This window comes from Globicephala melas, chromosome 2, assembly GCF_963455315.2.
Source record: "Globicephala melas chromosome 2, mGloMel1.2, whole genome shotgun sequence".
Taxonomy (NCBI): Eukaryota; Metazoa; Chordata; class Mammalia; order Artiodactyla; family Delphinidae; genus Globicephala; species Globicephala melas.
The window spans coordinates 147811903-147831339 of NC_083315.2; the positions used below are offsets into that span (position 1 = coordinate 147811903).

The 19437-nt window shown below is 48.1% G+C and overlaps 1 protein-coding gene across 3 annotated transcripts in view; it reads left to right on the forward strand.

Annotated features, from left to right (window-relative positions):
- RGS6 (regulator of G protein signaling 6) overlaps nt 1-19437 on the forward strand; it is a 574726-nt gene that overhangs the window by 520128 nt on the left and 35161 nt on the right. For all 3 annotated transcript variants that reach the window (XM_060294993.2, XM_030831580.3, XM_060294994.2), the window contains exon 15: nt 5010-5196. In XM_060294993.2, the coding sequence (XP_060150976.1) occupies nt 5010-5196 (187 nt within the window). The remainder of the gene's footprint in view (nt 1-5009; nt 5197-19437) is intronic.

Genomic DNA, 19437 nt, shown 5'->3' on the forward strand with positions numbered 1-19437 from the left:
CTTGCATCTCTCCAGTGAAAGGGGTATTTAGAGCAAGACATTTCTGCAGGACACCTAGAAAAATTTTGTCAGTTAAATAACCAAGTGGTTCAAACTATACCAGAGCTTCAGAATACAGAGCAGAGGAGCTCCAAAGAGACATAGGTATTGCTCTCACCACAGTGAAAGGTCACCCTGGATCCTTTAAGGAAAGATGCCTTACATATGTGATCATACAGTGTAAGTTGACGTCCCTTTTCATCATTTTTCTTTGGGGTGAGCCTGTGAGATGAGGGAGGGGCGGCATCTCCAGGCACTTGAGGGGGCACGACCAGGGCATTTTGCTGCAGACAGCACAGCATGTGATTGTATGCTCTCTGCAGCACCCTGGGCCGAGCCGGGGGCTCCGTTCGGTGGGCCCCCCTGGAGACAACTGTTTGCTCAGGGCCTCTAGAATGCCTCCGAGGTGGGGCCTCCCAGTGCTGAAGCAGGGAGTCCCAGAGAGTGACCTGGTCCCTCTCTTTTCTCTGTGTGTTTTCCTAGAAGGGTGACAGGAGCCCCTTGCCACCTTTGCCCCCCTCCATCTCCCCTGCACAGATCTCTGTCCTACCTGGCTTGACACCCACTGCCGCTCAGCAGGGCACGAGTTAAAAATCAAAACCTGCCGCAAAGAGCATCCGTCCCCCGTACATTTTTTACGAGCTGTAGCTCTCCTGAGAGAATGTGGTTGTTCTTCTAACCTGCAGATTGATTACCCCTGTTCCACACAGTGTCAGCTGAAGGGAGAAGCAATTAAAGAGCACGCAGGAGAGTCGCCAGGTTGGCCTGGAGCGCTGCCATCTCCCACAGTTGCCCCGAGTCATAGGAAGACCTCGGAAGGTTGGCCAGGCCTGGCAGTGTTCCCCACGAAGCAAACACATGGTTAATGGGAACAGAGGTGCTCACACAACACTGGGACAATCTGTGGCATTTCAGCCACTGCCTGGCGAATATCACTCGGCTTCCGTGGTGCTGCTGGTGGTGGGGTTCCAGCCCAACCAGAGACCAAGTCAAGTGGCGTCCGTTGTGCCCGAGTCTGTTGACCAGCAGAGGGCACAGAAACCCTTCCTTCTGCATGGAGTTGGCTTTTCCCTGGGAACGAACTAAAAGCTGAATTTTTCTAATCCATGAAAATCTTAGTTGATGAGAAGATAGCTAAACGAGGAACTAAGGGCTGCCCAGGCCTCCTGATAGGATGGAGAGTGTCCAGCTGCTGCGTGGTTCCCCTTGTTGGCAGCCAGCCTTGGCGAGGAAACCCCATTCCCTGTCAGCACCCCAGCCCTGCAGGAGATAGGAGGCCCCCTGAGGCAGCCCCTGACCGCCCTCAAGTCCCATCCCCTGCTGCTTGGCGCCGGGGGTGTCTGAGCCCAGGCTGCCTCCCCGCGAAGGCCAGTTGCCACCTGCATTCCTAAGCCAATGACACGGATCACATGCTGGCATAGGGCTGGCTTCCCCACCTTGCCGACTCCCGCAAAGCAGGACAGGTCGTCTCCCTGATACCCACGTGTCCACGTGGCCTACCAGTCATGACAGCCCTTCTGCCGCAAGAAGCCACGGAGGCTTAGTGCAGGGTGGGCACTAATCCGCCGCCACTGGCACCCTCCTCCCTGCTGGTGTCCTGGAGGAGCAGCGGTACCTGCAGGCTTTTGATAAGAGCAGAAGCTGCGCAAGCCTCGGTGGGCCTCCCATCCTCAGTAGATGGGGGAGGGGAGCTTCAGGGCCTCTTTCAAGGGGTGGGGGACCGGGCATCCGGGGATCAGAGCCCCCAGCTCAGGCCCGTGGGCTCAGAGATGACAAATACAAAGCAAGCCTGTTCTGAATTTCTAATTGACACAAAGGTTCCTTGAAGCCAGTGATGGTAAACACATATGGGATGTCAGGATGCTGTTGTGATAGCATTTTTTTTTTTTTTTTTTTTTGCGGTATGCGGGCCTCTCACTGTCGTGGCCTCTCCCATTGCGGAGCACAGGCTCCGGACGCGCAGGCTCAGCAGCCATGGCTCACGGGCCCAGCCGCTCCGCAGCACGTGGGATCCTCCCGGACCGGGGCACGAACCCGTGTCCCCTGCATCGGCAGGCGGACTCCCAACCACTGCGCCACCAGGGAAGCCCCTGTGATAGCATTTTTGCTGTCGCCTGAGAGGGATGAGACAGGTCATCTCCAAGGCAGACAGAGGGCTGAGCGGGTTCCCGTGCGCGCAGGGAGAGGAAGCTGCTGTCTGGGGAATGTCATCCCCGCCCCTCCCCTTCCTGTTCTTTCCTGTCCTCCAGCATGCCTGTTGTTTCTTTTTATGCTTTTTTTATTCTTGGTTTTATCTGGTAAAGGGAACCTTTTAATTTTTTATGTAAAAGTTTATTAAATTTGATTCCGAAATTTCCAGACCTTCTGTATACCCAGCTGAGCGATGTGCATTAATGTGGCTCCCAAGTCATTCTGCCAAAGGGACGCTGAGGCCTCAGGGGCCACGGGGAGCCTGCAGCGCTCAGAAGCTGCCGGGGCCTCAGGGCCTCCCCAGAGCTGCTCCTCAGAGCAGACTGGAACAAGGGACAGAAGGGGACAGAAGGGGACGCCCACATGACAGTGACCGAGGGGGGCAGGAAATCGCCCAGGTGTCATCTGTGTGAGAAATTGCCGGGTCTGGTGGTCTTGGGAAGGACACTGGCCCGGAGAAGTTGCTCCCAGCCCGGCCCTCAGCCCGAGGTGGCTCCCTGGGGCTGCAGAGGACTCAGCGAGCTGCCGTTAGCCCTCCTTCCAGTCCTCTGAAAAACCAACGCCAGTTCCTTTCTTTAGGACTGGTTTCCTAAATTTCACCTGCCCATCAAACACGGTCCTCCAGGAGAAGAAAACCTTACAGGTACTGTCATCGCCAGATGACCATTTTCACCTTTAAATACTTGGCCACCTCCTTCATTTCATGGCAGACCTAGTGGGGGGACAGAGAGACCCGAGGAGCCTAGGGAACGTCCAGGGGGATGGAGGAGACCCACTCCCAGCTGAGTTTCAAAGACCCATCTGAACAATTGGACAGTTAACAGCCCCCTTCAAACTCTACCCCCTGCCCACCAGACTCCGGTTAAAGAGCCACTAGTTTCCCTCTCCCTGCACAGCCAGAGGACGTGAGCACCAAAGACCTGGGGCAGAAAGACAGAGGGCTGGTGTTGAAGGGCAGGTGATGGCAGATGGCAGTGGCAGGAACCCCAGGCACCTTCCACCCAGGCCACCCGAGGAAGAGGTGAGCTCTGAGGGATCAGAGTGGCCCAGGATTGAGCCTGTGGCCGCCCTGCAGTTCCCTCCACGGCTCCCACCCACAGGGCCTGAAAGCATTTCAGAGTTACACCAGATAGGAAGTGCTCAGACCAGACCTGTCTCACGTACCCCTCCACCTGCTTTGTACCCACTGTGCCATGAGGAGAGAGATGCCCAGAAAGATACAGCAGTTCCGAGACAGCAGCACAGCGCGGATGAGAACTTCCTTATCTTCTGGTCGAGTGAAGTGATTGTCTCCTTCCCCGCCTCTCGCTCTTCAGGACCAGCGAGGGAACCATGAGGGTTTTCTTCAGGGAGATCGTTAGAATCACTAATGGCAAATCAGGGGGAGAGTTGGAGGTCACAGAGCTTGTGTCACACACGGATACACACACACTCTCTCCAGTCTTCTGTCCTTGTGTAAATGGAGCTGCATTACCTGAGTTGGCCACTGGGTGGCACCTTTAGGCCATGCACTTGACTACACAGACGTTTCTCTGAAGAGCAACAGAAAAATATGCTTACCCTTTAAAAAACAGAGTACATCTTACTGTGGGTGAAATTCGATGACAGATTGAATGCACCTTCTTCCGTGTCGTGGTTCAGCTTCTCTTGTCCCTGCCCTTTTGTTGGCTTGAGTAGGTGTGATACCCGTGGCTGTGGGAACCACATAGCCAGGAGCCTGTCCTCATGTCTCATTGATGGGGAAACTGGACTCTGTTGTTCACAGGGCATGAAATGTGCCACCCAGACCTGAGTCCTGCTGAAAGCCCTCTCCAGGGATGCCTCGGGAACCATCCTCACGACCTAGGGAGCTGTTGTCCAAGCTTTGGCCCTGGCTACTGTTGCTCTCAGCAGAAAAGAGCTCACAGCTCGCGCCCACCTCTCTAACACCATGCTGCTGCTGAGGGATTTGTGGGAGGCAAATATGGATGTGAGCACGAGGTTTTTCTCTCCAGTGATCCCTGGAGACTCTTTTAGTAGAGAGGTTCCCCACGTATGTCCCTTCAGCTTTGTTCCAGATGAGCCCATCTGCATTCCAGCAGACATTTATTGAGCACCTACTATATGCCAAGCACCATGCCTGATACTGGTGTTGCAAACAGTCTCGGTTTCTCCATCTATAATATGAATGACTGGGTCCTTCCAGCTCGAATATTCTTAATGACGCCCAGATTCTATCTGCTTCTTTGACCTCTCCTTCATTTGGATGCCGCCACATCCCAACCAGATATGGCAAAGGGACTCACATTGTCTGTGGCGTGGCATCTATGTCAAGCGGTAGTTCTCAGCCGGGGTGATTTTATCTCCCAGAAGACATTTGGTAATGTCCAGAAATTTTCTTGTTGTCACAACTGGGGAGGGGATGCCACTGGCATCTTATGGGTCGAAGCCAAGATTGCTGCTAAATCTCTTTCAATGAACAAGGCAACGCTCACAACAAAGAATTATCCAGCCCGAAATGGCAATAGTGCCGAGGCTGAGAAACCTTGATGTAGAGGGAGAGAAATCTCTTTTTGGTAATCAAGAGCACAGTGACCTTCTAACATGCATTTAGTGCAATAATGGAACGCCTTTGTATTCTCAGCAGGCCCTGCGGCCTTCGTGATGTGTGAAGTGGCCACTGGGAAGGCTTGGGGATGCAGCAGAGTGAATGCCATGGGAGGTCAGTTCTGGGACCATGTCCAGCAGAGCAGCTATTGACTAAGCCCATGGAACAGACTGTCTTTGTGCTTCCATTTCAGGTTCTGGTTGGCTGTCCAAGATCTCAAGAAACAACCCCTACAAGATGTGGCCAAGAGGGTGGAAGAAATCTGGCAAGAGTTTCTGGCCCCCGGAGCCCCAAGTGCAATCAATCTGGATTCTCACAGCTACGAGATAACCAGTCAAAACGTCAAAGATGGAGGGAGATACACATTCGAAGATGCCCAGGTTTGCTTATCTAGTCGAATAGTTCTGTCCCAAGATGTTCACTTTTCCACTCCACCACCCCACCCTTTAACACACATCCAAGGCGTTGTATGTAGTCACAATTTCAGGTTTTGTTATTTATAAGGCCATCAGTGGAGACCATTCCAGGTAGGTGCACAAAAAAATTCCAGGAGGATTGTTTTCCTAGATGAGTTACGTTGTTCAATAGAAATAGAAATTTACCATTACACGTGGTATCTTTTCCAGGAAAACCTCAGAGTGTTTTACAAAACCTGAAGTCCTGTAATAAGTCATAGTAGAATCTGGACACCATAGCACAATGTTGGCAAACTGGGAACAGTAGCTGGCGGGGCCGGGGGTCAAGCCCACTCTCATAACTACCACCCTGCCCTGCTTCCACAGTGACTTCCAACCCTGTGGTGACTGGGGAGCTTTGTGCCATGTGATGAGATACCAGATACCAGGGGCCAAAGCCCCTGCCCTCAAGGGAGTTAAAGCCTAGTGGGAGAGACAGACAAGGAAATGGGCAGTGTCACCAGTAAATGAAGTGCTTCAACAGGATGAGCTCTAGGGTTTAAGGGACCCATGGTTGGTGGTTGGGGGAGGGAAACTCACACCCCTGCTAAGCACCGTTACCACACAGCTGCTGGTGAGGCTGACGGAAGAACCAGAAGCCTCCTAAGCAGCAAGCTTAACTTGAGGGCTGGGAGGGGCCATTTCTAGAGATGAGCATCAGACCCATTTCTCACTTCCTGGGTCCTAACGTTTATTTCCTTCCGCCATCCTACACTCCATGACAGGGCTTAAGGTTTTGCTCTTGTCCCCTCGACCCTCTTCATTTCTCTCACTTGTAAGGTCCCCAGGTGAGAATTTAGCGAGATTGCCCTCCCACAGACATTACCTAATTTAGGAAACAGTCACCGATGCAGGTAATGGCATGAGAACACAGCCAGTGTCTCATCATCCAGATTTGCTCAGAACTTCAGAATGGAAATACCTACCAACCTCAACACCACGACTATCATTTCTCTCCCCCTGGTCATGAGCTCCACTGAACACCTGTGCCAGGTAGATTTGGTTCTGTAGAGTTCAGTGACTTTGCTTTATGAGGTCCCTCGCACCCTTTGCACCTTCAAAGCAAAATATTTAAGTCATGAGAAATCTTTTTTTTTTCCCAATAGATTTTTGTACGTGTGTGTATGTGTCCCAACCACATAGCGACATATCGTGGTGAGGAGAGTGATGGCGAAACTCCGTGGGTAATGGAGAGGCTCCATGGGTAGTAGAGAATCTCCACAGGTGATAGAGAATCTCAGTGGGTGGTGGAGAGATCTCCATGGGTGATAGAGAAGCTCCATGGGTGATGGAGAATCCCCATGGGTGTAGAGAAGCTCCATGGGTAGTGGAGAAGCTCCATGGGTGATGGAGAAGCTCCATGGGTCGTAGATAATCTCCATGGGTGATGGAGAAGCTCCATGGGTCGTAGATAATCTCCATGGGTGATAGAGAAGCTCCATGGATGATGGAGAAGCTCCATGGGTCGTAGATAATCTCCATGGGTGATAGAGAAGCTCCATGGGTAGTGGAGAAGCTCCATGGGTGATGAAGAAGCTCCATGGGTAGTAGATAATCTCCATGGGTGATGGAGAAGCTCCATGGGTAGTGGAGAAGCTCCATGGGTATTAGATAATCTCCATGGGTGATGGAGAAGCTCCATGGGTAGTGGAGAAGCTCCATGGGTGATGGAGAAGCTCCATGGGTGACAGAGAAGCTCCATGGGTGATGGAGAACCCCCATGGGTGATGGAGAAGCTCCATGGGTAGTGGAGAAGCTCCATGGGTGATAGAGAAGCTCCATGGATGATGGAGAAGCTCCATGGGTGATGGAGAACCCCCATGGGTGATGGAGAAGCTCCCCAGATGAACAATCTGAAGCACAAAGCTCAACTCTCCATTATTCATGAAACATGAGAAAAGGGAGACTGGTCAGAACCATGATGCTCCCCGCCCAGTATTATTGCTCTGATCATGATATCAGGAAGGATTTATTTTCATGTTTTATTATGGAAACTTGTAAACATGTGGAAAAGTAGAAGGAATGGAACAACAAACCTTTGTGGACCCTCATCCAGACTCAGCAATCGTCTATACAAGACTGATCTCATTTTTATCTGTGTCCCCACCTATTTTTTCACCGTTTGTTTTAAAGCAAATCCAAGACTGTATCATTTCACTGTAAATAGTTAGGTGTGTATCTCTCTAAGAGAAACTGACCCTTTGGTCTTAACATTACCACAATGCCTTAACAAATTAGCAGTTATCTCTTAATATCATCAAATGTCGTGCAAGTGTTCAAATTTATGGTAGTTCCATAAATGCCTTTTTAAAATCGTTATTCAAAATCAGAATCCAAACAGGGCCCACACATCACAGTAGATCACCTTGTCTTTTAAGCGCCTCGTAATCTACGGGTTCCTTTTACATCCTCCCCACCCGCCCACCCCAACCCCTTGCCATTTACTTAATGAAGAAATTGGATCCTTTGTGCTGGAGAGATTCCATTGTCTGGATTTTTCTGACTGCAACGCTGTGGTACTATTTAACGTGTCCTTCTACCATCTGCATTTCCTATAAACTGGTCATTTGACTTAGGTGTTTAATCAGATTTAAGTTTGATTTTTGTGGGCAAAATTACTTCCTAGACTGTGCTGTGCTGTCTTGTCAGAAGACACATGATGTCTAATTGTCTCTCTTTGTGGTTTTAGCAGCTATTGATGCTTATTGCTTAAATCCATTAGTTAATTAGGGGTTACAAAATGTTGTTCTAATTCTATCATTCTTTCTTCATTTATTAACTGAAATACAAATAATCAAATGCATCTACCATTTGATTATCTAGTCATACAGTTCACATAGGAAAGATGGAATATGTGTTGGATGCAGTCCCTTTATTTGCCAATTTAAAAAATAATGAATGGTTTACTGTCATCATCCAGTGGTGACCAATGAGGGGTTTTTTGTGTGTCTGTCTTTTAGTATCCTTGTAAACCTGTGGGTTTAAACATATTTCATGTGTTTTATCCATTTTGTTTATTATTTTTATCAGTGTTTGGATCGTGCCATCTCTGCCCTGTTGGCTCCTTCTGACATGACCCTACTAGTCTTTTATGTCATTCAAACACCAAGGAAACTAAGATGATCCAGGCCAGTCCCCAGACCTGGCATCAGCTAGTTCTCTAAGAATCGCTGGTTCCTTTTAGGGGGAAATGGTTTTTAGAGACCATATTTTGGGCACTTAGAGGCACTCATTGTTCCTGGGTTGGTCATCATTTTTAGGCCTTTCCAGTGGCCAGAGCTAGGAAATAGGTAGTTGTTATTTCTGATAAAAATACATCACGAGTACATACTGATACTTTCCATTCAAACTCAAAACTACAGGGGATTCTATTTAACGTTTTTCTTATGTCTGTGTCACCTTTCTCTATGCTGAGAATCCTGGTTCTCAAGGACGCCGTAGATGATAGCATTAGTACTTCACGTTATTTGCTTTATCCTGCATCACCACAGAGCAGTCTCAAAATCGCAGTGCCACCTAACAGCAGTGATGTGGTTATTGCCTGGTTCTTTAATAGCTGCATAGTACTCCATTGTGTGGAAGTACTATGGTTTAGTCAACCAGTCCTCTCTTCCTGACATTTATGTTATTACTAAGTCAAGGAATATTTGATGGGAAAACTTGGGAAGTCAGCACATTGTGCCGTGACATGTTTCTGGATACACAGCCTTCATTAGCACAGTTCTCTGCCATTTTTCAGGTACATACTTCCAAATATATTGTATCACCTTACTGAGGATACCCAAAGCATCTCTAACCTCCTCAGTGTCTGTTAGGACTGGGATTCTCTGAATTCTAATAAAGTACTCTTCCTAAACCAATTTCTTTTCAGCTTGTCCCCTTTTGTTTCTTAAGTGTGTTTTCATCATAAATATACAGAGTGCTTCTCACTAGCCCTCTGACCTTGGGCAAGTTACTTCAACTCCCTGAGTCTTCTTTTCCTCATCTGTAGAACACAGATACAATGGTACCTATACTGTAGAAAGGGAATTAAGTGAAATGAAGCATGTCAACAACTAACAGTGTCTGGCTCACAGTAAGATAAGATATTTATGATATTATTTCCTTAATGTCATCAATACTCTTTTCTTATACTTTTATGTTTAGGAAGTTTGGTGAAAGAATTCAAATAATTGCATATAACCTTAGTACCCAGAGATAACTCCTATTCTAGTGTTTTGTTTCTCTCAACTTATGTGTAAAGAGTGTTTATGCAAATAGGGTGATTCTGTAGCCTGCCTTTTACACTAAACTAAGAGTTAATTTAAAAGGCTAAATTTCTTCTGTAAAGGGCCAGATAGTTTAAATTTTGAGGTTTGTGGGTCATGTGATCTACGTCACTACGACTCAATTCTGCCATATAAAAACAGCTACACCGTAACAGTGTCACAATGTAAAATACATAAATAAGTGGGCATGGTTGTGTTGAAAAACTTTATTTATGGACCCTGAAAGCTCAATTTCTTATCATTGTTCATGAAATATTATTCTTCTTTTGATTTTTTTTTCAGCCACTTAAAAATAGAAAAACCATTCTTAGTTCACATAACAAAGAAATAGACAGAGTTTGAGACCACTGTGCTGAACAATATATCATGAAAATCATTGAAACACTTCAACCAATCAGAAAGATAGAAGATAGAGAGACTTGGGAGTGGTTAATCTTTCATTTATATGGGAGAGTAGGTTAGAGTAGACCATGCTGGTGCAGTAACAGCAGCCCACCAACCTCCACGAATGTTTCTGCATCAAGGTTGAGCGTAACGGAGCCAACCGACCAAGGGGAAGTCAGCCAGTGCCATGATCTTCACACTGCCTTACTCTTCCTGGCCAGCACTGCTGCCTGCACCCGCTGCACGGGTGTGACTTAGAAGTTTCCAGGTAAGGAGAGGAGGCTAAGACCCAGCCAGGACTTGCTCTCCGATCTCCCAACTTGCTGGTCAAGTCTGCAGCTCAGATCACACTGCCCCTGGGTTATTAGAGCTGAGGGCTTGGTTGTCATGCAGAGACCTGGAGAAACTCCAGGTCCCTAGAGAAGGTCCCCAAGCTGGGGAGCAGGCTCTGATCCTGTTTCAACCATATGCTTTGTCTAGGATTGTAAGACTGTAAGTCCTTTAAGCTTGCTCTCCTCAGTCTGCCCATCTGAGAAGTGGGAATGGTAACACCCAAGCCCTTTGGAATGCCCCCCTCCATCCCCCTATTGGGATCAGGAGCTCTGGGGTGGCTTCCTCAGCCGGTCACATGGTTCTCAGAAGCCAACCAACAGTGGTCAAAATGCCAATAGACATGTTGAGTATATGTCCTGCTATTAGGGGTCAGTAGCCGGAGTGAAGGCTCAGCCAGCTTTATGCATTCATTTGAAATGGGGCCTGGGGGTGGGGTGCAGGCTCCCTCTGACGGTTTTGTCTTTTATCTGACCACATGCATTGTTACAGCAAAGTTAATTGCCTGTGTTTGCTTCCTGTGGAAATATCTCACAAGATGCCCCGTCAGCATGGGCCCAGCATTTGCACTTGTGTTTTGCCGATCCATTTGGCTTTTTTGAAAATTTGGGCCAAGACCAAATCTTCCATAAAGATCTGTGGGCTGTGACCATAGCCCTCAGCTGTTTGCTGTGTTGTTCCAGTTTCACAGATTTAGCCTCGTGAGGGGAGAAAAAAAAAGAAAAATGAGGCATGATTTTTTTTTTTAAGGACTCAGTTCTTTATGCTAGAGACTGAATTCTCTGTTCTCCATCTTGGGGCATCTGCAGGAGCTGCATTGCCACCTACTTGCTATGTGGTCTTAGGCAAGGACCTTGACCTTTTGTGCCCTAGTTTTCTCCTCTGTAAAATGGGGATGATGTCTTCTCTACAGTCGTCTAAGGGTTTTTTAGAAATCAGATGAGCTAATAGCACTGAAAATTCTTTGAATAAGTAAAGTGCTATATACTTATATGTGTGAACTCACAAAAATTAATGGCTTTAGTATTTCCTGAGATCTCAAAATTCCAAGCTAGATCTAAAACGAGTTCTCCCAAGAAGGGTCTGCTCTTAGAAGGGGTTCTTGGGGGGGGTGGAAATTCAAAAATAAAAAGTATGTAGGAGCCAAATCTGGGGGGCCTTGAGTGTCTTCCTAAGGAATTTGAACTTTCTCAGTCTGAAGACAGTAGGAAAACATTGAAGGCTTAGAGCTGAAAGAGGAGTGAAATGGTGATGAGCAGAGCAAGCTGAAGCTGAGGGAGATCTGAATCTCGGGGCATGGAGTCCGAAGCTCTGCCGGTGGTTTTTGGAGGAGAGAATGAAACCACAGGAAGTATCGCGAGCCTAAGACCTCCTCTCAGGGCGTTCATCTCTTTCCAGAGCCTCCACAGGCTGCAGGAGGGAGACTGGAGTCAGCAGGCTGGTGCAGTGGCTGCCTGGCTTCAATTTTTAAAGTCTCAGAGTATCCTAGGATGTTCCGAGGACTGTGTCACTGGATCCATTCAGTCATTCGTCCATCTCCCCATCCATCCATTTCATGAACATTCATTCTCCCATTCGAGTTGGGAGACCTTGACCTGTGGGCTGTGAAGTTCTACACTGAGGGAAATTGCAAAGGATATTAGGGACCCAGATGGCTTTTTGCCATTGGGCACAGCTTACCCAAGAGCACACCATTCTTTTTTTTTTTTTTTTTTTTTTTTTTGCGGTACACAGGCCTCTCACTGTTGTGGCCTCTCCTGTTGCGGAGCAGACTCCGGACGCGCAGGCTCAGCAGCCATGGCTCACGGGCCCAGCTGCTCCGCGGGATGTGGGATCTTCCCAGACCGGGGCACGAACCCGAGTGCCCTGCATCGGCAGGCGGACTCTCAACCACTGTGCCACCAGGGAAGCCCGAGCACATCATTCTTTACAAATAAAACAAAACAGACCTAAGAAACCGCTTCACTGAGATTGGACTGGATTGGAAATCTGTCCATCAAAGGGATTGACAGTTGAATCTGATGGACCAATCCAGCCTGTTGACTTTGGTCCCTGCAGGTTCCCATGTAGGTTTCCTACATGTCCAAGCCACCCTGCTTTCCTGACCTGCAGTAGCTGCTGAGATGCCCCATCCAGACCTGTACCTGCAGTGTCTGGCCTCCAGTGCCTCTGGATTTTAAGTTCTTTGCTGGGAGCAGACATCTGGCCTTCCTTACCTTCTGTAAATCCCTACAATATTAAAATAATGCTCTGCACAGAGTTTTGTTTTAAATAAAAAATTTTCCTTGACAACTCAGTCCAGAATGATAATACTCTCAGCTGTACCTGTCATTTAAAATAAATAAATAAAAGGCCATTTGTCCCTTGGTTTTCCACTTTGAAAAATCTTGCCACACAACCTTGAGGAGCACATATAGTAGGTGCTCAATAAATACTGGTTAAATCCAATTTCTATAACATGCCAATTCAGCAAAACTTGGAACATCCACTAAGGGCCAGATGTTCTAGGCTCTGGGAATATACAGATACATAAGCTCTCCTCTTAAGCAGACCCCAATCTAAGTTACCAAACCTCCGCTTGGCCATCATCTATGCATGGAGTGATCAAAGAGCAACCTCGAGGTCAAAATGAGGTCAGGGTGATACAAGAGCTGAGAAATACACCATCGAGTTACACCCACAGTGAGCAGACAAGAAGCCTCTAGTCAACAGTCTCTATTCTTACCTAAACTTAGATGTTTAAAAGCAACTTGATTAAGGAATGCAAGGCCTCTAACATTTGCTTTGTTCAAAAGCCAGAGTCCAGTGGAGCCCACGTTTACATTTGCCCCAGATTACTCAGAAGCAGATGTCTTCCTAGCTTGGTGAAGGCTGTTAATCTTTGCCCCAGTGGTGGAGGTGGTGGCGTTGTGGGCCAGTATCACAAGACTACACCAAGTTTCCTGATATTAATCCTCATTTGGAGGCATTTCCTAGTAGGCTTCCCATGCCAGACATATCGTAATTAAAAAATGCCGTGGCACTGCTTACTCCAGGAATTACTCATTTTATCCTGTGGGTGGTTTTATTTTAGGGAAATGAACGGCAGAGGGAGGGATGCATTTTGAAAAGAACAAATCAGTTGTTTGTGAGCGGTTTCTGTTTGTTACCACACAGACGAGTAGCTCTTGAAGAGAAGGCGTCAGAGAACTAAATTCCAAACTTTCTTTGTTGATGCTTCAGAGCAGAGATTTCTTGCACCAAGCCCCATGACCTTGAAGAGGAGAAGGAAACATTTGTCTAAGTTAATACCCATGGTATTCGGGTAGGTGAAAGGGAATATGCAAAGCTGTCTTTGAAGCTACTCTTATCTAAGAATAGGGATTGAACAGCATCAAAATACTGTGCCCTTTGGCCAGTTAAATTGAACATGTTTATACAGATGCTTTGCAATGTAAAGGCAAAAGATAATTCACTCTTACACTCTCTTATGACTTGAATGTTGCATTCCATGGAAACAGTGTCTGCCACGTCCCACTTAGAAGGGAAATCCAAATGGGAGCTTCTCATTTAAGGTCCACGGGATTCTAGAATATTTTTTAAAATGTAAAAATATTTTTTAAAATGTATATGTATATTTTTTAAAATGTATATGTATATAAAACTAAATCGCTTCGCTATACAGCATAAATTAACACAACATTGTAAATCAGCTATATTTCAATTTTAAAAAAGAAGGAAAAAACCTGGAAGAAAAGATCCACAGGCTCCCAGGATGGTCACCCGAAGCCGCATCCACGAGGACAAGCTACTGTCCTTCACTCCGATGAGCGTCTGTACGCACTCAAGTGAGTCTTTTCTACGTTTATTAAGCAGATACTGACTTAGGATCCCCATCAATTCCCTACCACTGGGCAGTCCCACCCTCTGTCCTCCTGAAGGACCCATGATGAGAAAAGTGTTCATTTTCTTTAGGCTTCAGCTAACCATGCCTAAGGTCTGAAGACCTTTGGTTTAAGATATTCAAGAGTCTCTTGAAAGGTGAGACTCATACATCTTCTGGGTGACTTTCTGTGACACAGACTCGCTGCCTGTGACTTCCCAGAGGCCCGGTCAGCCCTCAGAGCTTTGCCAGTTCGGCCCTTCCTTCTGGTGCAGAAGGCAAGTCGTACATGACCTGTGAGGTGAGAGCCTGTGTCACCCTGGGAGACTTGGCCGTTGCTGTCACTGACAACGTGGTGGTGAACAGTTCCCGAAAGGGAATGGTGAATGGCAGTTGCATCTACCCCTGGGATGACTCAGATTAAAGATTGAAAGGAGGCCCCTGACGCTTCTGCTAACCACACGCTGAGGACTTTGTCTCAGCCGCAGAACCTGACTCCCTCAAAACCCCAACTCAAGGACCATGAACAGCACCGTGTACCAAGGGAAGAGTGTGAGCTTTGGGGTCACAGAACCCTGGGCTCAAATCCTTGCTCTGTGCTTGGGCAAGTCACTCAACTTTGTAGAGCTTTAGTGTCCTCGTCTGTAAAATGGGGTTGTTTAAACCTAAGCACTGATTCAGAGCAAACAACAACAGCAATGGAAATAATACAGCTGGACTCCACTCACCTTTCCTCCTCCCCGGAAACCTTCTGGTCTTTGGTCTCCTTCCCATGTCATCCCTGACAAGGACAGTCCCAACATGAAGGCCAGTTATCATCATTACTTTACATGTGTATAGTTTTCGTCATGTGTTCCCTTGTATTTCCTCGGTTAATTGTGTGCTCGGCGGGGCTGGAAAAGGCAGACTCAGGACCTGAATCCAAACCTTTGGCCCCCAGCCCAGCCCCCCTTCCAGCGTCTCACACGGCAATGTCACATCCTGCCCCACAGCGTCATCTTCCTTCAAGGGACCACAAGGGACCCAACAGTTCCCAAAGGCTGGATGTTGTTCCAGGAAGCTTGGGTGTTCCCAAGAGGACAGAGGACAGAGACACATACATCTGCAAAAGAAAAACAGGACACTTGAAAATCCCAAGAAAAGCTCCTGGCAGCTGTGCAATGCTCCAGCTGAGCGGCCTCCCACTCCAGGAGGATGCTCTAAAGCTGGGGGATGAGATTGTAGCTGTTTCAGGAACCCACAGCAAAGAGGAGGACGTAAGGGTGTTCTGAAGCAGTCTAACTGCCCCAGCATGCTTGGGGCCCAAGGCCCAGGCATTTGTCTGATTACCTTCCCCAGCGCTGTGAGGCCCACCGTGTCTTATCTAAAAACAAAGGAGATTTCCAAATGAGGACCCTCACTGCAAAACATTGACTTGTAGCAGGTGTGGTTTTGAGACAGCTTGCGCTGCTCGCTCCCTCCTCCTCCCGCATGTCTCGGACTCCACTGATTCCAGTCATTTTGGGTTTAGGGTTTTTTTTCTTTCACTCCATTGCTTTTTTTTTTTTTTTTCCTGAATCTTTTTTATTGAAGTATGGTTGATTTACAATATTATATGAGTTTCAGGTGTACAACATATCATTCGATATTTTTATAGATTACATTCCATTTAAAGTTATTACAAAATCTTGCCCATGGTTCCAGTTGGTTTTGCTTCTGCCTTAGCGTCCCAGGTAAGCAAAGCTCCCACCTTGGGCTTGGCCCTGGATGAGGGTGGAGTGTCTCATCAGGGTGAGATCCATGTACTGTAACTGTCAACCGCCATGGGGTGTGATTCCCTCCTCCCACTGAGAATGTAGCTAAGATGTCCAGTATGACTTAGGGCCTTAGGGCATCAGTTTCTCTACCTATGGAGAACCATCCTCACCCTCCCTGGAGCAGGTGCCTCCCTACGTGTCAGGAAGGCAGATGTGGACTCTGGTAGTTCTGCTTGTTCACAGTCAATTATCCGTTTTTTAGAAAGAGAGAGAGGGAGTAGGGGAGGGAGGGGTCTGGGGAAGGAAGGAAGGAAGGGAGGAAGGAAGTGAAGGAAGGAAGGAAGGAAGGGAGGGAGGGAGGAAGGAAGGGAGGGAGGGAACGAGGGAGGGAGGGAGGGAAGGAAATAAAACAAGAAAAGACAAGAAAAAGCAAAGAAGAGAAATGCAAACTTCTTTCTCTCTGGCCCTTTCCCTCATTCTGTCGGTGAGCGCTCGCTGGCTTTGCCAGTGGCTCTCCTGCTTCTTGCAGATTCTGGATATACATTTTCCTTAAGACTGATTGTCTGCAAAGCAGTGGAAACAAACCAGAACCCCTCATAAATCAGTAGGGGTCACTGCCAAGAGCTTTGTACACTTGCTGTCCCTGGCAGTGATAAACTCATTGCATTTGGGAACTGGCCAAAGACCCTGAGTCCTATCTTAATTCTCATTCCCAGAAAAACCTCAGCACTCCATTCCCCCACCCACTGTTTACTGTCTTTGTGTTTCTTAGACAAAGCTGGCAAGGAAGAAGGCACAGAGTTCCATAACTGGGTACATCAGAGGCTGCACTTCTCTGCTTGGGGGAGGAGAGGAGGGTAGAGGAGAGTCCTGGATCCATAGGCTGTGGGAGAGGAGGCCCCAGAGGGGCCTGGAGCCTCGGGCCCTGTGGGGGGCATGAGCGATCTGCAGAGGTTCTTGGATTCTGTTTTGCTCAGACCATGCCTTGCACATGCTAGTGTTGTTTTGGTGGTTGTTTCCTTACAAGGTAATCTGAGACGGTCATAATGATGGCCAAGGGCTAGCAACGAGGTTGGCAGAGTGAGACTGCCTTATGCAGCCCACATCCAACAGGCCATACTCTCTCCCCACAAGGTCCTCACCTTGGCTCTGGCCTTGGCAACAAATTGCCAAGTTGGCATGTGACATAGAGAGGACAAGAGCAGTGCCCAAACTGCCCCCTGACCCACATCAACTGCCCCTCCCCACCCCCGAGAGGGGACCACCACTGCCTGCTACTCCTCAGCCCTGGGTTGTCCTTCTTGCTCTGGTTGACCAGACTAGGAACTGGGAGACACATTCCTGCCTACTCAGCTCTTCCTACCTTGATGAGGCTCTTTCTGGTTGAGGGACAGCCATTCCCCATCTCGGACAGGGTAGGTCATCCTCAGTTATACCCGTTCACAGCACCCTGAACCTGCTCTTCTTCCTTGTATCCCTCACGCCCTTATGCAGTGAACTCTAAGCTTTATGACAGCGGGGACCTCTTCTGTCTTGGCGATGCTGGAATCTCAGTGCCTGACACAGTGCCTGGCACCTAGGAGATGCTCAACAAATACTCTGGGGATCAAATGTTGAGGCATCTGCTTTATCCTATATTCTTTCTCAATTGACAAGTTCTTTCTTTCAGTGGCTTTTCCTGCCCACGATGAGCTGGAGGAATTAGCTAGATCAGGGGTGAAATTTGTTGCCAAGGCCAGAAGGGCTGGGCTGGGCAAGGTTTCCTTCCTCTTCTTGGGGGAGCAGGGGGTATTTTGTGAGATATACTTGGGGATTTAGATTCCTCTGAGAAGTCAGAACAAGAAGCATGGGCCTGTTGCCTTGGAGAGGGGTTTGGAGAGGGGCCAGGCCTGAGGGCCAGGCCTTTCCAGATGACTCAGGAGCAACCTGGCTCTGTGGGCCAGACAGAAGCCATGCCTGAGACAAGAAGAAGGAGACAGCGAGATAGTTTCTCTCTGGGTTAACATTTGTACGTAAGATGTAAATGTTAGACCACTTTAAAGGGACAGCAAATGCAAAGACCATGATGTCCCTCGGTCTAGGCCCTGAGGCCATTAGGGCTGAGCCGCGAGGCCCACATCGGGACTTCCTTTGAGTTGAGTGTGATCCCCACTCTCCTTCCATACAGAGAGCAGGATCTGATCATAAACTAAAACAAGTATGGAGCCTGCAAACTTGCTCAGTACTTGCAAACTCAGACCAGCATTTCAGTGAACCAAAAAGCAACATAAATTCCGCTAACATTTAACCCTGTGCTGGACGCTATGCACATATAAGAGATTAAAAACACATTGTTCCCTCAAGGAGCTTAAACTAGAGTGGGCTGGGTTTTTGTCTGAAATTTGCAGAAAAACACTCAGCGACATGTGTTCCCACTAAGTTTATTAACTCAGAACACATCTGGATCATCAAAGTAGATTCAGATTGAAGCCAGTGTTTCGTTTCACTGGGTTCCTTTCAGTGGCCCCATTCCCACGAGTAGGGCTGCACCCGCTTTTATAAATATGGGGGCATCTGGGCAAGAATGAAGCTGGTGCCCAAATAGGTCTGCATATGGTCCATCTGAAGATGGCCTGAGAGGGGTCCACGTGTCAGCAAGGTGATTCTTGCGTTCCGTCTTCACTTTCTTTTGAGGTGGGTAGGAAGAGGGTCTTGGCAAGCCACCGTCATCGCCCAGCTTCCTCTGGGATGCACCAGCAGTCTGGCCAGGTATTTCTTAAATGTCCCCCAGCTGAGGAGAAGTCTCTGCCTCCCCTTCCTCCTCCCCTGGGAAGAGTACCCGAGGAAGAGGTCCTTAATGACCAGTCCAGCCTCTTTGCTGACCATCCTCTTCACTGACCAGCTCTCCATTCCCCTGAGCACTGGGGCCCTTGTCCAGCGTCGTGGGTTGAACAATGAGTGTGCATCAGGCAAGATGCTTGCCTGCCTGATGATTCCACCCTCCCTAGGGAAAGCCCGCCCTCCCCCTAACAGGCCCTCTCTTGGGACAGCCAGGCTTTCCTGTGCAGCTGAGCTACCATCCTTTTCAACTAATAAATAACCTTTTTCAACGGACAAGCTCCGTCTTTTAATGAAACAGGCTTTCCCTGCCCTTAATGAGGACAGATCTATTAGGAAGGGATCACAAGGCTATAGGAATTAGCCGGAAGTGAAGGGCAGAATCCGTTGCCGTGGCCAGAATGTAATGCCTCTAGGAGCCCAGGAAGGCACTATGCCCCAGCATCTGCCCCTCCTGGATGGAAGACTCGGGCCTGGCATATTTACCCAGATGCCCCCACGATCTGGTTCTAAGGGTCCCCTTCCAGGATGGGATGGTGGCCCTGACATGCACAAACTGACCCAATTGCATCGTTGCCTGTAGACTTTTTTTTTAATTAAACTTTTTATTTGGAGATACTTTTAGCTTCACAAGCAGTTATAAGAAATAATATAGAGACATCCCCTGTACCCAGTTTCTCCTAACAGTAACATCTGCAAAAGCTATACTACAATATCACGGCCGTGACGTTGACATTGCTACATCCCCCGAGTTTATCAGATTTCCCAA